The sequence below is a fragment of the Phanerochaete carnosa genome (assembly GCF_000300595.1).
Source record: "Phanerochaete carnosa HHB-10118-sp unplaced genomic scaffold PHACAscaffold_2, whole genome shotgun sequence".
Lineage (NCBI taxonomy): Eukaryota > Fungi > Basidiomycota > Agaricomycetes > Polyporales > Phanerochaetaceae > Phanerochaete > Phanerochaete carnosa.
The window spans coordinates 3,249,588-3,272,120 of NW_006767629.1; the positions used below are offsets into that span (position 1 = coordinate 3,249,588).

The following is a 22,533-nucleotide window of genomic DNA, read 5'->3' on the forward strand; positions in this document are numbered from 1 at the left end:
GAGACAGCCTCTTTGATAGCGATATGAGGCGGAAATAGGCCGAATGGATGCATAATATTCACATGCAGGAGTAGCATGTGAGCATGTGAGGATCCGCACTGTTTCGCGGGCGAAACTCTATATGCGTCACGGTGACAGACGGAGACACAGGGCTTTGTACTATAGTGGCATTTGCAACAGCCGATATGCAGAAATCACGCCGCCAATTGCTATAGGCCGCATAGAGATACATGTGTTATTTTGGATGCGCGCGGCTGTTCAATCTTCGCTGGCAGCGGCCTCTGTTGCCTCTAGCTTCTTGCGTTCCTCCTCCTCCTTCGCCTCACGCTCTTCAGCCTCTACGACTTCAACGTCGAGGGGGAATGTAAGGATTGCGGCTATACCGCTCAGTTGATTGAGCTCTGCGCGACATGTGAGTGACGGATCCTTGGCAGGCTATGTCACGGGGCCACGTACGCTGTCCAGACTCGTGCATGCTCGAGAATATGAGGACCTCCGCTCCCTTCTGCTTGACGTCCTCCACGAGCTCGACGTACCTCTTCCGCACCGCGGGATCGCTTGCCCTGGACGTGGGTCTTGTCAGTACATGGAGACAAGGCACGGGGCAGGCGGAAGTAAGCTTGCCTGAAGAGCTCGTCGGAAATAAGAAGCGTGCCAATTGCGCCACGGTCAGCCGCGAGCGCCACATGGTCAGGCCCATACCAAGCCCGCGTTTCGTCCGTGCCGAGCATCTTGAAGAACCTAATAAGATTTGAGCACGCATGATGTGGCGCGACACGGAACCAGTTACTTGTCAAGCATGATGCCTTCTCTTGCAAACTTCGTCTCTTTTAGTTGAGTAGATATCTGTGGGGGTATGTGTACGCAGTTCTCGGCACGGTCAAACAGGCACCCACCTCGGGGCTCTTCAAGACCTCCACAAGGCTGTGCACATGAGGACTTGTTACGTGGACCTTGACGAATTTCTGCCGCACACCCAATAAAGCCTTATTACCGGTCCTGTTCGCTTCTTGCATGATGTGGTCAAGGACCGAATCCCGAACCCATCCTGGAGAAGCGATGACGATGGCCCTGATTGATGGATTCGAGTAGGGTATTAGGCGAAGGAATGACGCGTATAGTTGCGAGTAAAATCGTTCCAAGCCCTATATGACATGTCCAGCCCAGGTACAGCCGAAGAATCCCTGGTTGCTTACCTTCTCATGAACCGAAGAGTTCGCGGCAATCTTTCGCGGGATGGAAACTTCGAGGCGTTGCAAGATCACTGTCATATTCTGCGACAGCAAGCAGAAGACAGCGGTGCCTATGAATACACAGTGAGCCATATGGTACCATAACCGTGGACTCATATAACGGACCTTCTCCGCACACCACCGCAGCAACCTCCGCACCACGTCCAGGCACGCAGCTCTCTTCGACCCTTGCGCGCGCTATGCTGTCCCATCCGCTCTCTTCCTTCACTATTCGCACGTCCCTGTTCGCCTCAATATCCAGTGTGTGAAATGCTCCCATCTTCACATGCGGGTTCTCCACGGCAACTCGTCCAGATATTGACAGACCCGCGGTTGAGGTCTGCTGCGCGTTAGGATTGGCGTTGTCGGTAACTGCTGTTGACTCTCCAGATGCTCGCGCCGGCGCCCACTCCACACGTGTCACCGCCAAGGTTAGATTCAACCGTACACGGTGCGATTCTGTTGAGCCTGTTGCGGAGACGTTTTGTACTCTCCTTATCGCAGGTGCCCTTACGCGGTCTCCCTATTATTCTGCTCATGAGAATAAGACCAGTACATCTCAAGTTCAGGGGAAGTACATACCACTTGAATCAGGTTATACAGATGCCACATATCCTCATCATCTTCAGGGCGGAGATTGACATATCCCTGACATGCTGTCAGAAGAGAACGGACTCAGTACAGCATGGGCCAATTCATACCGCGCCGTTCTTGTCAATATGTTTCCCGTTGAGTTTCATGCCAGAGGGGATGGTGATGGTCGAGCAAATGAGATGCCCCAGCCAAAAAGTGAGTGATGTCGGTTTCTTGGCGTCTATATGAGCGCCTCCCAAATGGGCTGCGACTCGACGCTTCGAAACTGAACCAACATCCTCCCATACCATGCCCGAATATTACCAGAAACGCGATGGCAGCGATGTCGAGGATGGCGACGAGGAGCTTTTTGCAGAGTTAGAGGCGGAGCTTGAGAACGACGAGAGCGCTGCCGTTAGGGAGAAGGGCCTGGAACAGCTCAAGAAACAGTAAGGTGCTTTCATGGTCATCGGTTGATTCGACTCGAAGCCCACTGACCATGACATGGCAGAATGGGGGAGCTGAAAAAGCTGAAAGACAGTGGGCACGGGCAATACAACGACGTTGTAGACGAGAAGCAGATTCTGAATATAACAGTGTGGGTTTACCCCGTCTGAGAGCCTCGTAGCTGCTAATGGTCACTCCAGATCTGAGCATTTATGCGTCGTACACTTCTACCACTCCAACTTTAAACGTTGCAAAATTATGGACAAGCATCTCGCCGTACGTAACGTCCGCCAAGCTCCCAGTTGCACCCTCCGATGCCACTTATAGAGACTGGCACCCAAATACTTCCACACGCGGTTCATACGTGTCTTTGTGGAGAATGCACCCTTCCTGGTAACCAAGCTTGGTATCAAGGTTCTTCCTGCCCTATGGATCTTCGTAGACGGCATCTCGAAGGATAGGTATGGCTGCCGCCTTTCACACATGTTATATGCTGACTGTTGTAAGAATCGTTGGCTTCGAGGAACTCGGCAATGAAGACGACTTCCAGACGTCTGTGTTAGAGTCAAGGCTACTTCGTTCTGGTGCGTAACACTCGGCACATGACTCCAGAATCACTCAGACTTTATTTCTGCAGCGGTCATTCGAAAGGAGCTCGAAGAAGATTCGTCCTCTGTAACGTACGGAACATCGTCGACATCCGTCAAGAAGCACATCCGCGGCAGTTACGCAAATCCGAATGCTGATGATGACTTTGAATTTGATCTGTAGCAATTCGGTGTTCTCGGTCGACCTCTGATATTCCCCTTGTCGTGCTCTCGTGTTCCCCACGCATCGCTAGGTCAATGCACTGCTATCGTCTCTCCAGATACCCCCTGTAACGTTAAGCCAGCTAATACAGGTCGTTGCAAAATATTGCACAGAGCTCCAACCGGTTTAAAAATGATGCTTGGGGTATGTTTCTAGTATCCAATATGAATGAACCGAGTCCATTCTCCGAAGGGCGCACCGCTCCTGCGCAATCGCTGGACGACTGCATCTAGAGTGTACGGGACGCGAGCAAAGCTTAAGGGTCCATTTTGGAAAAGTCCTTGCTGTAGCGTCTCCGCTATATCGATTCTGCAACTGGGCGACGGACGCCTGTGGACCTGCGTAAGCTGACCGTCACAAGGAAAATACAGAAGTCGACGCTACCACATCGTACTGACGGCAGATCGATAACCTGCCGCCAGTAGCACCGCAATCAGATTCCGGAATTCTTGAGCTTGGCCTTGCTCGCTTGGGGCCGCATCTACAACGGTGCAGGGCACCGTGATCAATGGTTCTGCCTGTGTCTCGTCGACGGGTGCGTCCGACCGCTTGCTGGCCTGCGGACTTCCCGGACGATCGGCAAGACGCAAGAACGATGCGTGGGAACTCGCGTGCTCGAAGAGCAATGCACCGTCGGACGTCCGGTCGTCCCCCAGAGAGTACAGGCTGCCGAAGTATAGCAGAGCTCCGAGCGGGACGGTCTTGCGCATCTGTTCGACAGACACGGACACCGTCCCAGAGAGCCTTGCTATCTCGGGCAGCACGAGCTGCACAATCTGAAGTACCTTACCGTTGTCGCGCTCAACGTCCGGCATCCCCGCAAGGTGGGCGGTCAGCGCGCTGATCGTCGGGATGTAAGAAGAGACGAGAAAGTCCGCCGTGCAGGTCACGGGGGCGTCGGGGGCGTATCGCCCGGCCGCGTGTAGGGGCAGCGGTGGGAACGGGCCCACTGGGCACCACCAGATGCGGGGGCGCGCAAGGCCAGAAGAAGGCTGCGGAGAAAGAGCCGACATCAGCATACATGAATCTCAGCTTGAAAGTGAGAACGGCCGACGAACCTGCAGCATCAATCTCTGGATGATGGGGCTAACCACGCCTTTCCAGATCTCCTCCAAGATGGGCTTGAAGAGCCTGTCGTCATCGCCATGCGCCGCGGCCACAAAGCCTTCTGCGAGTTCCTTCAGACGGGCGGACGAGAGCGATAGCGGGATATGGAGCGGCTTGATGGACGTCGGAAAGACGACGAAAGCATGGCACTTCCTTCCCGCCAACATCAACACTGCGATGAAGCCATCGCCCCAGCCGTTGGAGAGGGCAGTGTATGCAGGTGGCCGAAGGAAGCCAGTGTAGCCGCGCAGGGAACGGACTTGCTCTGCCAGTACGTCGAATTCCGCTGCCAGACGCTGTCTGTATGCTGCGAACGTCTCAAGGTTGTCGTGCACAGGCGATGAGTAGGCACGGCCCGCAGCGAAGGGCACAAATGAGGGGCTGTGCTCCAATTGCCAAGAGATTTGACGCAGCCTCTGTAACGGTTCGGGTGGAGCGGCATGTTCGCAAGGCGGGTGCTGGAGATTCAAGGTCAGTGCCCATGCCAAGGACTGCGCATAATCGAGCAGCTCGACGGCGCGGGCAGGCACCGACGGGACGAGCAGAGCCACAGCCTCCAGTATCTTTGGGACTCGCGCCAGGGCGCTAATTCTGATTTCTCGATGCTCGTCGAAGTGTACGATGAGGCCGAGGAGGTAGACCGCAGCACCGCACGCCTCGGATAGCGACTGTACTCGGTGCGCCTTCGTTGCGAGGTCTATCCAATCTTGGACATACTGGGAGCGGTCTCGCACGGAACAGCAAGCATCTTGAACTGCTGCGGCATAAGCCTCTAATGCGCCGTTCAGATCGCTGTCTTGTTGGTGAGCGTCGAAGCTACTCTGCAAAGCTTGAGCTAGCATATGTAGAGAAGTGGCACGATGAGGATGGCCGGGTGCACAGATCTTTGCTGCCTCTTGTGATATGCGTACGGCGCTGAGGAGGTCCGAGGGATCATGGTGACTGTGGTAGGTTGAAAGGCAGGCACGGGCGACACTAAAACAGGCGTACTCAGGATGGCGAAGGTCAAGACACTGGTGGCAGATGTCGACGGCATCCATGAGATATTCGCGGCTATCGGAAGCATGGAAACGGGCGACATAGAGTTCCGCCAATGTCGCGCGCATCGCACCTATGAACTCCGCATTGTTTCCTTGCGAATATTGCCGGGCCTCCTCTGATGATGATCGCGTAGCACAAATGGCGGTGACAGCGTCGAAGTCCGCCACGGCGTGGTTCGCCTGATACCGCGACGCTAGAAGCGCGGCGAGCCCTTGTGCAATATGGCCGTCCGTGGGATTCACATGCCAGGCCTCCCGCTCTAATTCAATAGCGCGATCGAGGTCCTCGAGCGCGTTTCCTTTGAGATACCGGCTGTTCAAGTCTGTCGCAAGACCCATCAGGGCGGCCGTCCTATTCGGGTGCCCAGGCTGCCGAAGTCGTAAGGCCTCCTCATCGAGGTCTACAGCGTGCTCAAGGTCACCTAGCGCCCCCGAAAATTCGAAGCGCGTCCAGTATGCGTTTGCCAAATTTAGGAGTGACTGCGACCGGTCGGGGTGCCCGGGAGGGCGAAAGGAGAGCGCTCGGCGATGGAGATCAATGCATTCCTGCAGGTCCTCCCTCCGCGCGGATTCGGTGAACCGTGCGCGGAGGGCGATAGCAAGGCGCGTTACGTACAGAGGCCGCGCCCTGTGGCTTGCAGGTAGCAGCCTGAGGGCTTGGCGGTGCAAGTCGACCGACTCGCTGAGATGATCCTCGGATTGTGGGGTCTCCGGGGCGCCACCGTCGAGCGCAAGGACGTACAAGTCGTAGGCGAGCGTGTGCAGCACTTCCGCGTGTGTGATGTTGTCTCTGGGTCCGACAGTGAGGGCGTCGCGCAGATATGCAATGCAGTCCTCGAGGTCCGTGAGCTGAGCTGACATCTCGTACAGCTCTCTTGCTTGCTGAGCGAGCGCCAGGATACCCATGAACTCCGCTTCGTTGTATTCATGTTCTTCCTGCTCATCTAGAATATTTAGTGTCGCTGTGTCAATACTATAAGGTGATGTAGGTAAGATGTGAAACACACCATCACTTGAATCGCGATCGGGCGAGACCAATTCGCTCGAGCTCGTAGTCGACGAATCATCGAGGTCGCTATCTTCGCCAGCGGACTCTCGCGCGGCGCACGACCGCTGAGAGCCTGGGATCAACGGTGGTGTGTCCATGGCAATTCAGCACGTGCTGGGGCAAACACGCAAGAGCTCGTAGCGGAGGGGAGATGTCAACGAAGGAGCTCACCCGTCGGGGCTGGAGCAACGTGCCTGCTCTATTTGAGCAGCGTTGAGAAGGATCTTGAAAACTTTGACTCCGACTCTTCTGACCTCTGCGTGTGCAACGCCGAGCGTCAGTGTTCAGTATCACACTGCGGCCTCACTGCTTTTGCTAACATACACCTTCGGCACTACCAAGACCGGTGCAAGTGAGCTCGTCTGTTATGCGTAAGAGAGATAATGTGAAAAATTGGGCGTCACGGTGACATGACAGGCGCTGCGCAGGTGTCGGCCTGTCACTGCCCTATGCCGACGACTGGGCCACCGCCTCAGAATGCAGTCCAGGACTACCGTCATGTCAATCAAGTATACTCGCTGTGCGGGACATTAAACAAGGTTTTTCCCAGAAGTAAATGTCATGCTATACAGGCAGAACCAAAACAGGGCGTACGCAGTCGGCTCATCACAGGCTCAAACATCTCCCGGATTTTTATATCGCTTAATCGCCCGCTGACGTGCCTCATCATGTTTTACTAACGGCGTCGGATATCCTAGCTTCTCCGCACACCTCGGAGGCGGGTTGTGTATCTCTGTGAGCCATCAAAATCATAGTTGTCAGCGCGTACTTATATTTAATAGCTCAGAGGCCCAGCTCCGCGTGCACGTACCATCTCCAAAAACCTTGGCTAGCTCAGGCACGAAGTAGCGGATATAATCGCCGCTCGGATCAGCCTGGGCATATGTGCACACAGGATGCGTCAGTGTTGGCAGCTGCGAACAGTAGGCGTGCTGCTCACCTTCTTGCTCTGGAGGTACGGGTTGAATATCCGGAAGTAGGGCACTGGATCGACACCTGTGCTTGCACTCCACTGCCATCCTCCATTGTTGGACGCGAGGTCACCATCGATCAGCGTTTCCATGAAGTACTGCCTCCGCCATCAGACTACCTCTTTCAAGCATAGTTAGTCGATACGAGGGGCGTACCTTCTCACCCAACCTCCAATCGATCATCAAGTCTTTGACAAGATACATTGCTGTGACCATGCGCAAGCGATTGTGCATCCAACCCATCTTGTTCATCTGGCGCATGCCCGCGTCCACTATTGGAACGCCTGTGCGGCCATCTTTCCACGCTTGTAGGTGGGACTCGTTTGTCTCCCAGGAGACGTTCGCAAACTTCTCCTGAAAAGGTCTCCCCATCGACACGCGCGGAAACAGTGCGAGTACGTGTGTGTAGAAATCGCGCCAGGCTGTGCACAGAGCAATCACTATCATAACAGGGGTACACAAGGCAACGAGTTCGCAAGGACACACCTAGCTCTTGGACCCAGCGTCCAACACCAGTGTCCCTGCTCACGTCCACCTTCGAATGCTTGCCCTCTGACAGCGCCCGCGTAGCGCGGACGCATTCACGGGCGGAAATCACCCCTGCCGCGAGATATGGGCTGATATGCCGAGTAAGTACGTAGTAACCGAAGATTTCATGCCAACGCACCTCAAGCGGCTTGTCGTGTCTGCGTCAACCCGATCCCTCGCATCCCCGTATTTGCCGAGCCTACTATCTTTCGGCCCAGACTTGGGCTCGGACGCGCCAGGCGATAAGGGATCAGCGGCACCAAACTGAGCAGGGCGTGCTTTGGTATGCAAGAATCGCAACAGAATCTCTTGTGCGGCAGCTTCGCCTGCGGGCCAACAGACACACATGATCTCTGCGTCTTCCTTTGACAGCTCGTAACCTTCCATATATTCGGGGATAGCGGAATTGAAAAGCTGTCCGAAGATGGGATGCTGTCGTACTGTTGCATCGTTAGACTCTACGTCTGGTGCACATGCCAAAGGGTCCGGAGTGTCTGTAAGGTGCGGGATCCAACTACGCAGGAAAGGTGAGTAAACCTAAGTCATTGCTATCGGGTCAGTCGGATAAAAGAACGCGCATGCTGGCTATGCGTACGGTGTACCCGCGGCCGTCCTTCGTCAAAACAGTACCAGGCGGAAGGATACATTTACCATTGACGAATGTGCATTCGGCTTTGCCGGTACGTTGAGCGAGTTCGTATACTCGAAGATCACGGCGCAGCTCATCTACCTCGTGTTCAACGTTCGCGAAGAGCCGACTGGCGTTCCAGTCCGAAAGAGTTGTCGTGACACGCTCAGGAAGAGTTTTGCGCGGGCTGTGAGTAATGACATGCAGCGGGATGTCGAGCTTGGCGAGAGAATTCTACGCGGGTAAATTCGAAGTCAGTGCCCAACAGGCTTAATTAGTGGCACTGTGCCACCTACTTTGATTTGCATCAAATTTCGCAGGGTAAAATCAATTCTACGGGCACTGCGGTCGTGCGCAATATAATCCTGTGGACTTAGGATGAAGAGAACAATCAGAGAAAGACTATGAAGCCGGGCATATTCAGACGCTTGGCTGAGTGCTCTGTTGTCATGAACTGCCGCATCAATTAGGGTCAACTACAGGCCGGCTAGATTTCAAAAAAACGGTACATACTTCGCATATCCTGCATCCTCATCCAATATACGACAGCGTCGCCTTTGCCAACCTTGACCTTGACCTTGCTGGCCATGGCCGCCTGAAGCTGCGCAAAGGGCGTATCCCTATCTGCTGCTGCAGCATTTCCCGCGGTCGCAATCTTGTGCGGCACAAACGGAACATCCTTGTGCATCTTCTTCGCAGGGTGCGCGCTGATGGTCATAGGCTCAGCGGCGCTCGAGATGGAGGCGGCGAGCTTGCCAACGGCGGGCGGTGTAAGGCTACGGGGGCGCTTGCTCATGGCGGCCAACAGTCTGAGCATGCAGGGAGAGAGAAAGCTTGGTGGGGATGCATGCTGGGCCCGTCGACGGTTTTAAGGCCGTCGACGATGTGGCGGACAACATTGACGTCGATCCCGCAAGCTCGCTGACCTGCAGATCGGCGCATCACCTGATCGCCGTGCCCGCGACTGGGGTTAGGGTTGGAACAGCTCAATTATCACATGCCTCCGAAAGAATTTAACAAATCTACATTAAAATTAAGACGCAAAGTCTGTGTGCCATATTCTAGATATTTCGATAGTCAGGCATCCAATGCTAGCGTCCACATCCAAATAATACGATGTTCTCTAGCACATAACTCTGTTCTACACCCTGTACGGCCTGATAATAAGCGGCAGCGATCCCTTGGTCTTGCCGTCGGGGCCGGTGATGACGGGGCGCGTGACGATGATGCTCCGCTTCTTGACGACCTCAGCCGGGACCCCAAGCTCAAACTCGAACGCCCGCACAAGCGCGAACAGAAGCGCCTTCATCCTAGCGGGCGGGAGTATAAGCGATTAATAGGGCAAGGGGGAACGGAGAAAGAGACGCACTCGACGAGGGAAAAGCGGTAGCCGATGCATGCGCGCGGCCCACCCAGGAACGTAAGGAGGTGGCCCCATATCCCCGGCATGCTCGCTGCCGCCTCAGGTGTGTGCTCCCAGCGCTCAGGCCTACCTAGTGGTTAGCACGTAGCTCAGAAGTATATCAGGAGAGGGAGCTCACTTGAATTCATGTGCGTCGTCGCCCCATATCTCCTTGCGCCGGTTGAGGGCCAAGATAGGCAGATACACGCTATCACCCTTCTTGATCTCGATGTGCTCGCGCACCCTGCCATGCTTGTCCGTGTACGGTGTCCCTACGGGAATCACATCGTCTTGCACGGCCTGGCGCATGACGTCCGGCACAGGCGAATGGTGCCGCAGCGTCTCACGCACGACCGCGTCCAGGTACGGCAGCGCATTCAGCTCGTCCATGCTTGGACTGTCCGTGGACACGTCCAGCAGCTCCTCGCGCAGCTTGCTCTGGACATCGGGCCGTTGGGAAAGAGAGAACAGCGCCCATGTCGTCGCCGTGCTCGTCGTCTCGTGTCCGGCAACAATGAACGTCGGGACCTCTGTAGGAAACGCAGCTGAAGTTAGTGTCCTGAACGGCACGCGAGGTACGAGTGTCACACATACGTGCAAGGACCTCGTCGTCAGTCAGTCTTTGGTCTTCAGGAATGTCTGTCGCCATATTCGCGCGGATGAGAAGGGTGAGCAGGTCGCGCTCTGTCATATCCTTGCGCTCGATTCCGCGGCCCTTCTCGGAAGTCTCTGCCATGATCGCGGCCTTCTTCTCCGCGATGAGTTTCATGCCCATGCGGCGCATGACCGCCTGGGCCCGCTCACTGATGCGATTGTTCTCCGTTTTCTACGGCACAGCCCTTGTCAGCACACATTTTCCAGGTCGGCAATGGGAGGATAAACGCACGATGAGCCGCAGCAGAGGGATGCTCGCCTGCAATCCCGCGAAGAACAGTCGATCTGCCTTGGGCTCAGCGAACAGCGTCGTAAACGCCTCGTTCAGCTCGTTGGTCTTCTCCCCCGGGTTCAGTGCCTCAAAGTCGTACCCGAAGCCCGCACGACCGATGATGTCGAGCGTCGTGCGACTGAGCCACGACAGCGCGTCGACCCGTGCGGACACACCGCCGCTCTTGGAGATCTCTTCGAGCCAGCAGTCCCGCATCTGGTTCGACTTGTCCGTGAAGATCTCTGTCAGCTCGCGGATTTGTGCGGGGCCGAATGCGGGGTTCATCACGCGGCGCTGTGCGGCGGTCAGCTGGAGAGGCCCGAGGCTCTAAGGTGGTACAACATACCTGGTGTTTGTGCTGTTCATCTGTAGAAAAGTCCAATGAGAACAAGAGGGGAACAGTGTGAGGGGAAGCACGCACCTTCGGTTACGAGAACGCCGGGGCCGACAACGCGGGAGAGTTGATACCTGGACGGCGGCGCACGCTGGTAGATGGAAGAGTGCGTCATGATATGATTCAGCGCGCGGGTATCCATTGTCCATAGTTTGCACACCTAGTGGGGAGCTGTCAGCACACGCCAAACGGACTCGGATATAAACACATACGCCAAAGGCACTCCTGTAAGCGATAGTATGCCCGTACTGCTGAACCCATCGGTCCTGAGGCACCGAGTGCCCCTCTCGCTCTGTAGTTTTCGCGTTTCCCCAGACGAAGCTTTCGTTTGGCGGGCCAGGGAGGTGTTGGAGGGGGGACGTGCTTATTCTCCATACGAGCAGAACGAGGTTGCAGAGAGCGAGCGCGGCGAGGGTGCCTGTGGCGCCGATGGCGTACACGATCAGCGAGCTGCTCATGATAGTTGCTGAATATTGAAGAGATTAGGTGGAAGAAGGACGTGGGGTTTGAGGATTCATACGGGGAGGTGGTGCAGTACTTGTAGTATACCCAGCCGCAGCCTATCGCAGCCCGGGGCCCGTAAACTGATACCGCTTTCGCGTCTGCAGCGACATTGAGTCTCCGTCTCCGGGTGGCTGAAACTGAGGCCATCTAGCAAAGTTCACTACGACTGTGCCGTCGGCCCTTTGCGAGATGGTGGACGTGGCGTGAGTAAGCTCCCCGAGTCCGCTGATCTTGAAACTTGGCCGATCTTTACCTTCTCAGGGATACATCCCATGCGCCAGCCTTTTATGCAAAGCGGAGCTGGGGCAGCCCAGATCGACGGTCCTAGGCTGGATAATTTCGAGCTTGCTTATTGTCGGAGAGTTCGAGCTCTCCACGGCACCAAACAGGGTTTGCATCGCCACGCAATGTAAATTCGCCCATGCGCCCTAAGAAGCAGGGTAAATCCTGAGGCACAAGAATTGCTACTACCGGTTGGATTGCTCGGAAAAGCTTGTGCTTAACGGTCCGGAAGTTGGGCTCGCTTATTCCGAAATGGCGTCCACAGGACCTCGCGCTGGGCTGCGCAAGCGAGCTTGTACCTTTTCTCTTATTTATTTTCGATTTGTTTGCTTTTCTCTCGTTTGTTGGGTGAGGCTGGCGCTCGTGTGACGTGTTTATCGCCGCCCCCTGGCGGTCCATTGTAAGCGGCGGCGGTCCTCGAGAGACTGATGCTGTGCTGGTGCCGTGGTCGGAGGACCGGCAGAGATCGGTATGGGGGCCAGGCCCTCGGTGCTCGGCGGCCGCACTGGGCGGTGGTGGAACACATGCGGCTTTTTCCCTTGCAAGATCAGCCAAAAGCCGGTTGAATACCAAGGACCGGTCGGAGACGAAACTCTCCACTTTGTCCCAATTTATCTTATCTCAGTCGAGAAAAAATTGGTCCTTATTTAGCTAGTTTTGATCAGGTCTTCTCAAGAAAACCATCGGTCACCACCCTGTGCCGGATTGTTACTTACGTTAGGATATCTCGTCGTACGACCGACTCCTCGAGACTCTTCGCCAATAATCATGTCGCTTCGGTTGCTCGGTGCCCTTCTTGAATGGTTTTATGCCTCAACTGCGATACCGCGAGAGCTGCATCACTTCGCCATCATGCTAATTAGCCCGTATTACAGGCGATGGTCATGTACACGGCCACTAGTGAAACAATCATGCCTCACTCAGAATGTTTCTATGTGGCCATCAGGAAAAAAACACTAAGGTCCCGAGCGTACTGGGAGTGCCGCACCAGGGTCCCCCCACCCCAAGTGGTCTGGACCACTAGCTGTTGGTCCTGGAGCAGCTCGGACTACTCCGCAGAGTGGTCAAATAGATTTGGACCACCATGTAGGTAGCAATGCAATCCACTTGATTCTTCTATATTCCATATGCATAGCAGTTAAATAGACAGTAAGAGATATTATATTATATGTCAACTATCAAACATGTACATGTACACAAAACCTCATAAAATTGAGCACTGTGCAGGCCGTACGTGACACGGACGCAGCACGGAATCCGGAGTGACAGCGTGCACTCGGAGCCGGCAAGCTCAGGCTAATGACACCGCCGGCAGGGACAGTAAAATCACGTCCCATGCATTCTAGCTCGACACTGAACATTTGACAGCAACTAAAGAAACGATAGACCACTTCTGCATGAATTTCTCATTTTGGAGTTTAGGCTTCAGTGCTAGTGATGTGCGGACACGGCTTGGGCTCAAAGCCCGGCTTAAGCCCGGGCTTGCCGAGCATAGGACAAGTTAAAGCATACTACAAAAAGTGAGTATATTTGCATGTGATAGGTTACTACTGCACTCACTCACCGAAGTGCAGCCTCTGGAGGGTATGCGGCGGTGCTACAAGCCAGGCGGCGACGCACAGTTGTGCCTGGCAGAGACCGCCCCGTCTGGAAAGTCAATATCTTGTCTTGTATGTGCACATCAAGCTGTTCTTACCATGCTTTAAACCCAGGGAACAGCCGCACAGTTGGTGCATCCAAGCCTGGGCTTCCGGGCCGGGCTCAGGCTTGGCTTCGCCTTGAGCCCGGCCTTGAGCCCGCTGCCAGGCCCGACTCGGGTCAGGCTTTTTGGGCCGGGCTTTTGGGGCTTGCAGGCTTTGGGCCTGAGCCCGCACATCACTAGGCCGCCGCTTCACCGACCCCGCTCAGGGCATGGGCATCGCAACGCACCCGCTTCATTGCACACCCCGCCATCTGACCATCTCTTGCCTTTCTCACCTATGGACCTCTGCCTCTCATTGACATATGTCTTAAAAGCTAAAATGGGACTAATAAGGCCGAGATATGTTGCCAGCTGCCCGGATAGCATGCTGGATGACTCGGGTGGTATCTGAAACGCCGGACCTCCGAAATCTATGCCAATTGTGGCGGCGGAGCAAGTGGAGGCTCCAAGTGTGAATTCCAAAAGAGAAATTCGTGCAGAAGCGGTCTATCATTTCTTTGCTAGTTGCTGGAACATTATACGCGTTTTTCACATAATCAGAGCATAACCTGGAGTATTATCAATTATTCACATGAATTTCAAGCTCACTGTGCAACTCCAGCGACGGTCTCAGCATTGCTCAAACCGGCGCGCTCGACAAGTTTCGAGACCTATGACACAATCACTGGAGGACTTTGATTTTTATGTAATAGCACATAGGTGTAGATGTATTATATACAGGAAACCGGTAGCAATGGACCCGACAGGACGTGCGAGGGCAGGAAGTGGCGAACTTAAGGAGTGGTGTTGTCCCAAGGAATGGTGCTGTGTGCACTAGCGCTTACCCATTATTATGTCATCATGGTTTAGGGCAAGCCGCGGGCATCTTGTGCCCTGGGACCTCCAAGAGTAAGTGCCTTCGTTCGCACCCTTAAGCGTTTCCTGATGTGTTAACGAGCAAGGCGGCAGCCGCATCCAAATATTCAGTCTTCCAAACACAGCACTATGTGCTCTAGGCCCTGTACGGCCTGATAATAAGCGGCAGTGACCCCTTGGTCTTGCCGTCGGGGCCGGTGATGACAGGGCGCGTGACGATGATGCTCCGCTTCTTGACGACCTCAACTGGGACCCCAAGCTCGAACTCGAACGCCCGCACAAGTGCAAACAGAAGCACCTTCATCCTAGCGGGTGAGGGTATAAGCCATTGGCAGAGTATGGAGACATGGAGAAAGAGACGCACTCGACGAGGGAAAAGCGGTAGCCGATGCATGCACGCGGCCCACCCAGGAACGTAAGGAGGTGGCCCCATACCCCGGGGATGCTCGCTGCCGCCTCAGGCGTGTGCTCCCAGCGCTCAGGCCTATCTAGTGGTTAGTACGCAGCTCAGAGGTAAATTAGCAGAGGCAGCTCACTTGAATTCATGTGCGTCGTCGCCCCATATCTCTTTGCGCCTATTGAGGGCCAAGATAGGCAAGAACACAATGTCACCCTTCTTGATCTCGATGTGCTCGCGCACCCTGCCGTGCTTGTCCGTGTACGGTGTCCCTACGGGAATCACATCGTCTTGCACGGCCTGACGCGTGGCGTTTGGCACAGGAGAGTGGTGCCGCAGCGTCTCGCGTACGACTGCGTCCAGGTACGGTAGCGCGTTCAGTTCGTCCATGCTCGGACTGTCCGTGGACACGTCCAGCAGCTCCTCGCGCAGCTTGCTCTGGACATCGGGCCGTTGGGAAAGAGAGAACAGCGCCCATGTCGTCGCCGTGCTCGTCGTCTCGTGTCCGGCAACAATGAACGTCGGGACCTCTGTGGGAAGTGCAGGTTAGTCTTCTGAACGGTACGCGAGGCACGAGTGTCGGACGTACGTGCAAGGACCTCGTCGTCAGTCAGTCTCTGGTCTTCAGGGATGTCTGTCGCCATATTCGCGCGGATGAGAAGGGTGAGCAAGTCGCGCTCTGTCATATCCTTGCGCTCGATTCCGCGGCCGTTCTCGGAAGTCTCTGCCATGATCGCGGCCTTCTTCTCCGCGATGAGTTTCATGCCCATGCGGCGCATGACCGCCTGGGCCCGCTCATTCCTGCGGTTGTTCTCCGTTTTCTACGACACCATGATCCCTGTTCAGCACACGATTTTCGGATCAGCAATAAGGGGACAGACGCACGATGAGCCGCAGCAGAGGGATGCTCGCTTGTAAGCCCGCAAAGAACCGCCTGTCTGCGTTGGGCGCGGCGAACAGCGTCGCGAACGCCTCGTTCAGCTCGTTGGTCTTCTCCCCCGGGTTCAGTGCCTCAAAGTCGTACCCGAAGCCCGCACGACCGATGATGTCGAGCGTCGTGCGGCCGAGCCACGACGGCGCATCGACCCGCGCGGACACGCCGCCGCTCTTGGATATTTCTTCGAGCCAGCAGTCTCGCAGCTGATTCGACTTGTCCGTGAAGATCTCTGTCAGCTCGCGGATTTGTGCGGGGCCGAATGCGGGGTTCATCACGCGGCGCTGTGCGGCGGTCAGCTGGAGAGGCCCGAGGCTCTAAGGCGGTACAACATACCTGGTGTTTGTGCTGTTCATCTGGTGAAAATTCCGATGAGGCTAAAATTAAACAGTACGAGGAGAAGTACGCACCTTCGGCGACGAGAACGCCGGGGCCGACAACATGGGAGAGTAAATACCTAGCCGGTGGCGGACGCTGGTAGATGGTAGAGTGCGTCATGATATGATTCAGCGCGCGGGTATCTACTGTCCATAGATTGCACACCTAGTGCGGAGCTGTCAGCACACGCCGAATGGACTCGGATATAAACACATACGCCAAAGGCACTCTTGTAAGCGATGGTATGCCCGTACTGCTGAACCCATCGTTCCTGAGGCACCGAATTCTCTTCGCTCTGTATGGCTTTCGTGTTTCCCCAGAGCAAGCTTTCGCTCGGTGGGCCAGGGAGGTGTTGGAGGGGGGACGTGCTTATTCTCCATACGTGTAGTACGAGGTTGAAGAGAGCGAGCGCGACGAGGGTGCCTGTGGCGCCGATGGCGTACACAATTAGCGAGCTGCTCATAATAATTGCTAGATGATGAGGGAGCTAGGTGGATGAAGGACTTGAGAATTGACTTGGAACTCGAAGCTTAAGAATTTATACGGCGGGGAGGTGGTGCAGTAGTGTACCCAGCCGCAGCCTACCGCAGCCCGGGGCCCGTGAACTGATCCCGCTTTCGCTTCTGCAGCGACATTGATTCTCCGTCTCCAGGCGACTGGGACTGAAGTCATCTAACAATGCTTACTACTACTGTACCGTCGGTCCGAGGACAGACACAGCCTCCTGATTTTGCGAGACGGTGGACGTCACGGTGGCGTGAGTGAGCTCCCCGAGTCTTGCACTTGGCTGATCTTTACCTTCTCAGAGGGACAGCCCGTGAGCCAACGTTTTACGCAAAACAGAGCCAAGGCAGCGGCCCAGGCTGACGATCCTGGACTGGATCATTTCGAGCCTGCTTGCTACCGGAGAGCTCGAGTACTTCACAGGGCCAAACGAACACGTCTGATTGCCAGGATTTACATCACCACGCAATACAGCGCTTGTAAATTGCGGGATAAATCCCGAGGCACAAAAACCGCTACTACCGGTGTATAGCACCGGATTGCTAGTGTTCAGTGAAAAAGACCTGTGCCTAACGGTCCAGACTTAACTTGAGCTCGCTGATTCCGACGAATCCACGCGCAAAGGACTTTGCACTAGGGCTGCAAGCAAGCCTGTGCCTTTCTCTCATCTGTTTTCGGCTTCTTTGCCATTCTCTCGTTTGTTGGGTGGTTCTCCGTCGGGTCGACGAGGTTCGTGCTCGTGTAACGTGTTTATCGTACTTCGACCCCTGACGGTCTGTGACCGTCGGACCGATAGAGATTGTATCGACGCCAGGCGTTCGGTGCTCGGCGGCCGGATCGCCGGGAGCGGTTGTTTTCCTTGCAAAACCAGTTAAAGGCTTGTACAGTCGAACAAGAGCCTACGTATCTCCGGTTTTTTACTTGAGAAAATCTAGAGACAGACCTCCACTTTTCTCTGGTCTTACTACGTTTTGACCTATTTTGGTCGATTTTGCACCGGTTTTTACCTCGTGGGGAAAATTTGGTCCTTGTTTGCCTAATTTTAGCCCATTTTTCTCGAGAAAAAACTGCGCTTATCGCGCCCACTCGAGACTCTCCACGTCGCTTTGGTTGCTCGTGCCTCGGCTGAGATGGTGCGAGAGCTGCATCGCTTCGCCACTAAGCTGATTAACTCGTATTATGGGCGATGGTCATGCACACGGCCACCTGAAGCTTAAAGGCTCCTCGTTCTAAATGGTTTTTATTTATTAACGAGCAAGGTGTCGAATACTGGCGGCCGTATTTAAACAGCCAGCCCTCTCCCTGTACTCTACGCCCTGTACGGCCTGATGATAAGCGGCAGCGACGCCTTGGCCCTGCCGTCGGGGCCTGTGACGACGGGGCGCGTGACGATGCGGCTCTGCTTCTTGACATCCTCGGCCGGCACCGCGAGCTCGAACTCGAACGCGCGCACAAGCGCGAAGAGGAGTGCCTTCGTCCTGCCAAGAAGCTCTGAGCATACCTGGCGCGGCAAGGAGAGGAATACAGCAGCAGGGACGCACTCGACAACAGAGAAGCGGTACCCGATGCACGCGCGCGGCCCACCAAGGAACGTGAGGAGGTTGCCCCACACGCCGGGGACGCTCGCCGCCGCCTCAGGTACGTCTTCCCAGCGCTCAGGCCTAACCCGGCGGTGTCAGCAGCACGCACGCACCCTCAGACCGCCACCGGCGGCAGCAGCAGCAGCAAGAATAAAAACGCACCTGAACTCGTGCGCGTCGTCGCCCCATATGTCGCAGCGCCTGTTGAGGGCCAAGATCGGCAGGCACACGAGGTCGCCCCTGCGGACCTCGACCGTCTCGCGCACCCTGCCGTGCTTGTCCGTGTACGGCGTCCCCACGGGGATCACGTCGTCCTGCACGGCCTCGCGCAGCGACATCGGCACCGGCGCGTGGTGCCGGAACGTCTCGCGCACGACCGCGTCCAGGTACGGCAGCGCGTTCAGCGCGTCCATCGTCGGGCCGTCCGTCGGCACGCCGAGGAGCTCCGCGCGCAGCTTGCGCTGGACGTGAGGCCGCTGCGCAAGCGCGAACAGCGCCCAAGTCGTCGCCGTGCTCGTCGTCTCGTGCCCCGCGACGATGAACGTCGGGACCTCTGCGGCGAGGGACTCGGGTCAGTTTCCTTTTGGGCACACACACACGCGGAACGTGAGACGAGACACGCACGCGCGAGGACCTCGTCGTCCGTCAGTCGCTGGCTCTCGGGGATGTCCGTCGCCATGTTCGCGCGGATGAGGAGCGTGAGCAGGTCGCGCTCCGTGATGTCCTTGCGCTCGACGCCGCGGCCCTTCTCGGTGGCGGCGGTCTCCGCGACGATCGCAGCCTTCTTCTCTGCGATGAGCCGCAGGCCGATGCGGCGCATGACCTCCTGCGCCCGCTTCGCCCTGTGGTTGCCCTTCGTTTTCTGCGGCAACCCCCACGGCCCGCGTCAGCACACGCGTTCCCGGACAAGACGCGTGGAAACAAACACACAATGAGCCGCAGCGGCGGGACGAGGGCCTGCAGGAACGCAAAGAGCTGCCGGTCCCTCTGGGGCACGGCGAAGAGCGTCGTGAACGCCGCGTTGAGCTCGTCGGTGCGGCCCGCGGGGTTGAGCGCCTCGAAGTCGTAGCCGAAGCCTGCGCGGCCGATGATGTCGAGCGTCGTGCGGCGCAGCCACGAGCTCGCGTCGACGCGCGCAGACGCGCCGCCGGCCTTGGAGACCTCCTCGAGCCAGCAGTCCCGCAGCTGGTTCGACTTTTCGGTGAAGGTCTCGGTCAGCGCGCGGATTTGCGTGGGGCCGAAGGCGGGGTTCATCACGCGGCGCTGGGCGGTGGTGGTCAGCTGGGGGCGGGAATGGCACCAAGGAGAGGCCACACATACCTGGTTCCGGTGCTGCTCGTCTGCGAAGAAGTCCGATGGGATTACAGGAAGGATAGCTTTAAGGGATACGCACCTTCGGCAACAAGGATCCCAGGGCCGACGAGGCGAGAGAGAAAATACCTAGCATGCGGCGGACGCTGGTAGATGGTAGAGTGCGTCATGACATGGTTGAGCGCGCGGGTGTCCACCGTCCACAGACGCCACGCCTAGTAAAGAGTCGTCAGTAATCATAGGATGAGACGGACAATGTACCACGCACGCCAAAGACACCTTTGTAGGCGATGCTATGCCCGTACTGCTCAGCCCATCGTTCCTGAACGACCGAGTGCTCTTCCTTCTCTATGGTCCTCATGTTACCCCAGAATAAGCTGTCATTTGGGGGGCCAGGGAGGTGTCGGAGTGGCGATGTGTTTATGTTCCATATGAACCGTACGAGCTTGTAGAGGGCGAAGGCGACGAGGGCACCGACGGCGTACGCGAGTAGTGGGTAAGTCATGGTGCGAAGAGGTCAGGTGGGACGGCATGGTAGGTTGTGGTCGCGAGCAACGATGCAGCCAGCCGGGGCCCGTTCACGAGATAGCTGACGTAAGGCAGCTGGGGTCATCCCTCGCCCCCGCCCTGCATCATTTCGCTGCTGACCGAATAAACTAATGTCACGGACGATGGTTGTATACAATATCACTCCAAGTACATGTGCCCTATTCTAGATAATCTCGCGCGCAAGTTACCCAATGCTGGCCATTGCAATCTAAACAACCAATCTTCCAAACAGAGAATGCCAAACTTTACGCCCTGACTGGCTTGATGATCACCGGCAGCGACCTCTTGGCCTTGCCGTCGGGGCCGACGACGACGGGGTGCGTGACGACAGCACTTCGCTTCTCGATGTCCCCAGCAGGGACCGCGAGCTCGAACTCGAACCCACGGATGAGTGCGAAGAGCAGCGCTTTTGTCCTGGGCGAGAGAATGAACGCTTGCCAGTGGGCATGCCAAAGATGAAAGGAAAGGGACATACTCGACGATAGAGAAACGGAAACCGATGCATGCGCGGTGGCCGCCAGAGAACGTAAGCAGGTTGGCCCACACGCCGGGCACGCTCCCCGCCGCCTCCGGTATGTTCTCCCAACGCTCAGGCCTGATCCAACACGTCAGCACTCAACCCATACACACAAATCCACAAAGGAGAGAAACCCCACCTGAACTCATGCGCGTCCTCGCCCCAGAGCTCCTTGCGCCTGTTGATGGCCAGGATGGGGATGTTCACGGTGTCGCCCTTCCTGATCTCGATGTACGAGCGCACCCGGCCGTGCCTGTCCGTGTACGGCGTGTCGACGGGGATGACGTCGTCCCTGAAGACCTCGCGCCGCAGCTTCGGCACGGGCGAGTGGAACCGCAGCGTCTCGCGCACGACCGCGTCCAGGTACGGCAGCGCGTTCAGCTCGTCCATCGTCGGGCTGTCCGTGGGCGACCCCAACAGCTCCTCACGCAGCTTGCTCTGGACGTGAGGCCGCTGCGCGAGCGCAAACAGCGCCCACGTCGTCGCCGTGCTCGTCGTCTCGTGCCCGGCGACGATGAACGTCGGGACCTCTGCGCGGGCACTCGGGTCAGTTTCCTTTTGGGCACACACACACGCGGAACGTGAGACGAGACACGCACGCGCAAGGACCTCGTCGTCCGTCAGCCGCTGGCTCTCGGGGATGTCCGTCGCCATGTTCGCGCGGATGAGGAGCGTGAGCAGGTCGCGCTCCGTGATGTCCTTGCGCTCGACGCCGCCTCCGCCGCCACTGCCCTTCTCTTCCAAGATCGCAGCCTTCTTCTCTGCGATGAGCCGCATGCCGATGCGGCGCATGGCCGCCTGCGCCCGCTCGCTCCTGCGGTTACCCTCCGTTTTCTGCAGGCACCACCGACGCTCTCCGTCAGCGCGCACGAACACACAGCGAACAGCGAGAAAGAAGACAGCAGCATAACACGTACAAAGAGCCGCAACAACGGAAAGGTCGCCTGGAGGAACGACACGAAGCGGCCGCTGCGTCCATTCTGCGCGTGTGGCGCGGTGAAGAGCGTCGCCATCGCCCCGCCCAGCTCGTTCTCGCGCCCGGCGGGGGTCAGCGACGCAAAGTCGTGGCCGAAGCCCGCGAGGCCGATGATGTCGAGCGTCGCGCGGGTGAGCCACGCGTTCGCGTCGACGCGCGCCGACGCGCCGTCGCCGGCCCTGGACACCTCCGCGAGCAGGCAGTCCCGCAGCTCGTTCGACTTGTCGACGAAGACCTCGGTGAGCGCGCGCACCTGCGCGGGACCGAAGGCGGGGCTCAGCACGCGGCGCTGCGTGCGGGGTGGTCAGCCGCGCGGTGGGTGGTAATAGAGTGGGGCGTGGCGCACCTGCTGCTTGTGCTGTTCGTCTGTGCGATTGGGTCGATGAGACTACAGGTGGGACACTAGAGGAGAGAGAGAGAGATACCTTCGGTCACGAGGAGGCCTGGGCCGAGGAGGCGGGATAGCACAAATCTAGAGGCCACCGAACGTTTGTAGACGGCAGGATGCGTCAGGACGTGATGCAGCGCGCGGGGATCCATCGTCCACAGATGCCATCTCTAGTGGGTGAGGATCGTCAGTTGTGCGTCAAGCGGACGACGCAGGTACACACGCCAAAGGCGCCTTGGTAGGCGATGGTCTGCCCGTACTCCGCGGCCCATCGCTCCTGAACCACCGAATGCTCTTCCTTCTTTATCGTCTCGTTGTTCCCCCACAACAGACTCTTGCTCGGCGGCCCAGGGAGGTGTCGGAGAGGCGTCGTGCTTATACTCCATACGTGCAGCACGAGTTTGTAGAGGACGAGGGCGACGAAGGCGACGACAACGTATACGCCAAGCATGTAACTCATAGTAACTGTTGTTTGTTGATGAGGTTCAGGTAGACGGGGATGATGCTTATATACACGGGATGGGTGTGATGATGTACGCACAAGCCGCAGC

At 56.9% G+C, this 22,533-nt stretch overlaps 8 protein-coding genes across 8 annotated transcripts; all 8 read right to left on the bottom strand.

The window, feature by feature from the left end:
• Positions 1–3: 3 nt before the first annotated feature.
• On the bottom strand, positions 4–2,018 carry PHACADRAFT_137997 (uncharacterized protein). Its single transcript, XM_007392277.1, has 10 exons — positions 1,934–2,018; positions 1,815–1,880; positions 1,650–1,755; positions 1,359–1,604; positions 1,197–1,303; positions 897–1,145; positions 791–846; positions 595–741; positions 457–557; positions 4–401 (listed from the first exon to the last, which is right to left on the bottom strand). The coding sequence occupies exons 1-10, from the start codon at positions 1,970–1,972 to the stop codon at positions 259–261; spliced, it is 1,260 nt and encodes a 419-aa protein (XP_007392339.1). The 5' UTR covers positions 1,973–2,018; the 3' UTR covers positions 4–258.
• A 185-nt stretch (positions 2,019–2,203) lies between these two features.
• On the bottom strand, positions 2,204–6,701 carry PHACADRAFT_250514 (uncharacterized protein; the record flags this gene model as incomplete). Its single annotated transcript, XM_007392278.1, has 10 exons — positions 6,438–6,701; positions 6,217–6,377; positions 4,121–6,153; positions 3,447–4,054; positions 2,890–3,392; positions 2,760–2,836; positions 2,580–2,713; positions 2,453–2,528; positions 2,317–2,403; positions 2,204–2,254 (listed from the first exon to the last, which is right to left on the bottom strand). Coding segments are annotated over exons 2-4 (2,332 nt in total), but the record flags the coding sequence as incomplete, so codon positions are not given.
• A 170-nt stretch (positions 6,702–6,871) lies between these two features.
• Positions 6,872–8,973, bottom strand: PHACADRAFT_158212 (uncharacterized protein; the record flags this gene model as incomplete). The annotated part of the gene is made up of 9 exons (XM_007392279.1): positions 6,872–6,990; positions 7,069–7,132; positions 7,198–7,326; positions 7,385–7,650; positions 7,715–7,845; positions 7,896–8,293; positions 8,352–8,618; positions 8,681–8,838; positions 8,898–8,973. The coding sequence occupies 9 exons, from the start codon at positions 8,971–8,973 to the stop codon at positions 6,872–6,874; spliced, it is 1,608 nt and encodes a 535-aa protein (XP_007392341.1).
• A 458-nt stretch (positions 8,974–9,431) lies between these two features.
• On the bottom strand, positions 9,432–12,311 carry PHACADRAFT_115009 (uncharacterized protein). The gene is made up of 8 exons (XM_007392280.1): positions 11,318–12,311; positions 11,133–11,265; positions 11,058–11,077; positions 10,673–11,005; positions 10,381–10,603; positions 9,926–10,316; positions 9,754–9,873; positions 9,432–9,694 (listed from the first exon to the last, which is right to left on the bottom strand). Exons 1-8 carry the CDS (start codon positions 11,561–11,563, stop codon positions 9,526–9,528), a joined length of 1,635 nt encoding a protein of 544 aa, XP_007392342.1. The 5' UTR covers positions 11,564–12,311; the 3' UTR covers positions 9,432–9,525.
• Positions 12,312–14,584: 2,273 nt separating this feature from the next.
• Positions 14,585–16,620, bottom strand: PHACADRAFT_192167 (uncharacterized protein; the record flags this gene model as incomplete). The annotated part of the gene is made up of 8 exons (XM_007392281.1): positions 14,585–14,753; positions 14,813–14,932; positions 14,985–15,375; positions 15,435–15,666; positions 15,731–16,063; positions 16,116–16,135; positions 16,190–16,322; positions 16,375–16,620. 8 exons carry the CDS (start codon positions 16,618–16,620, stop codon positions 14,585–14,587), a joined length of 1,644 nt encoding a protein of 547 aa, XP_007392343.1.
• Positions 16,621–17,904: 1,284 nt separating this feature from the next.
• Positions 17,905–19,082, bottom strand: PHACADRAFT_250518 (uncharacterized protein). Its single transcript, XM_007392282.1, has 3 exons — positions 18,866–19,082; positions 18,404–18,794; positions 17,905–18,322 (listed from the first exon to the last, which is right to left on the bottom strand). The coding sequence occupies exons 1-3, from the start codon at positions 19,059–19,061 to the stop codon at positions 17,971–17,973; spliced, it is 939 nt and encodes a 312-aa protein (XP_007392344.1). The 5' UTR covers positions 19,062–19,082; the 3' UTR covers positions 17,905–17,970.
• A 520-nt stretch (positions 19,083–19,602) lies between these two features.
• PHACADRAFT_138020 (uncharacterized protein) lies at positions 19,603–20,094 on the bottom strand (the record flags this gene model as incomplete). Its single annotated transcript, XM_007392283.1, has 2 exons — positions 19,821–20,094; positions 19,603–19,767 (listed from the first exon to the last, which is right to left on the bottom strand). The coding sequence occupies exons 1-2, from the start codon at positions 20,055–20,057 to the stop codon at positions 19,603–19,605; spliced, it is 402 nt and encodes a 133-aa protein (XP_007392345.1). The 5' UTR covers positions 20,058–20,094.
• Positions 20,095–20,189: 95 nt separating this feature from the next.
• On the bottom strand, positions 20,190–22,529 carry PHACADRAFT_206015 (uncharacterized protein). Its single transcript, XM_007392284.1, has 8 exons — positions 22,206–22,529; positions 22,020–22,152; positions 21,941–21,960; positions 21,536–21,883; positions 21,218–21,452; positions 20,758–21,148; positions 20,577–20,696; positions 20,190–20,515 (listed from the first exon to the last, which is right to left on the bottom strand). Exons 1-8 carry the CDS (start codon positions 22,440–22,442, stop codon positions 20,347–20,349), a joined length of 1,653 nt encoding a protein of 550 aa, XP_007392346.1. The 5' UTR covers positions 22,443–22,529; the 3' UTR covers positions 20,190–20,346.
• Positions 22,530–22,533: the final 4 nt, after the last annotated feature.

Coding starts and splice junctions, on each gene's coding strand:
- PHACADRAFT_206015 (XM_007392284.1), bottom strand. CDS start 22,442: ATGAGTTACATGCTTGGCGTATACGTTGTCGTCGCCTTCGTCGCCCTC. Junction 22,153..22,205: donor CCTACCAAGGCGCCTTTGGC/GTGTGTACCTGC, acceptor CTCACCCACTAG/AGATGGCATCTGTGGACGAT. Junction 20,516..20,576: donor TTCCGTTTCTCTATCGTCGA/GTATGTCCCTTT, acceptor TCTCTCGCCCAG/GACAAAAGCGCTGCTCTTCG.
- PHACADRAFT_137997 (XM_007392277.1), bottom strand. CDS start 1,972: ATGAAACTCAACGGGAAACATATTGACAAGAACGGCGCG. Junction 1,304..1,358: donor TGCGGTGGTGTGCGGAGAAG/GTCCGTTATATG, acceptor GTGTATTCATAG/GCACCGCTGTCTTCTGCTTG. Junction 402..456: donor CATGCACGAGTCTGGACAGC/GTACGTGGCCCC, acceptor CATGTCGCGCAG/AGCTCAATCAACTGAGCGGT.
- PHACADRAFT_115009 (XM_007392280.1), bottom strand. CDS start 11,563: ATGAGCAGCTCGCTGATCGTGTACGCCATCGGCGCCACAGGCACCCTC. Junction 11,078..11,132: donor CGGCGTTCTCGTAACCGAAG/GTGCGTGCTTCC, acceptor ACTTTTCTACAG/ATGAACAGCACAAACACCAG. Junction 9,874..9,925: donor GACGACGCACATGAATTCAA/GTGAGCTCCCTC, acceptor ACCACTAGGTAG/GCCTGAGCGCTGGGAGCACA.
- PHACADRAFT_250518 (XM_007392282.1), bottom strand. CDS start 19,061: ATGCGCCGCATCGGCCTGCGGCTCATCGCAGAGAAGAAGGCTGCGATC. Junction 18,795..18,865: donor GGACGACGAGGTCCTCGCGC/GTGCGTGTCTCG, acceptor CCCTCGCCGCAG/AGGTCCCGACGTTCATCGTC. Junction 18,323..18,403: donor GACGACGCGCACGAGTTCAG/GTGCGTTTTTAT, acceptor CCGCCGGGTTAG/GCCTGAGCGCTGGGAAGACG.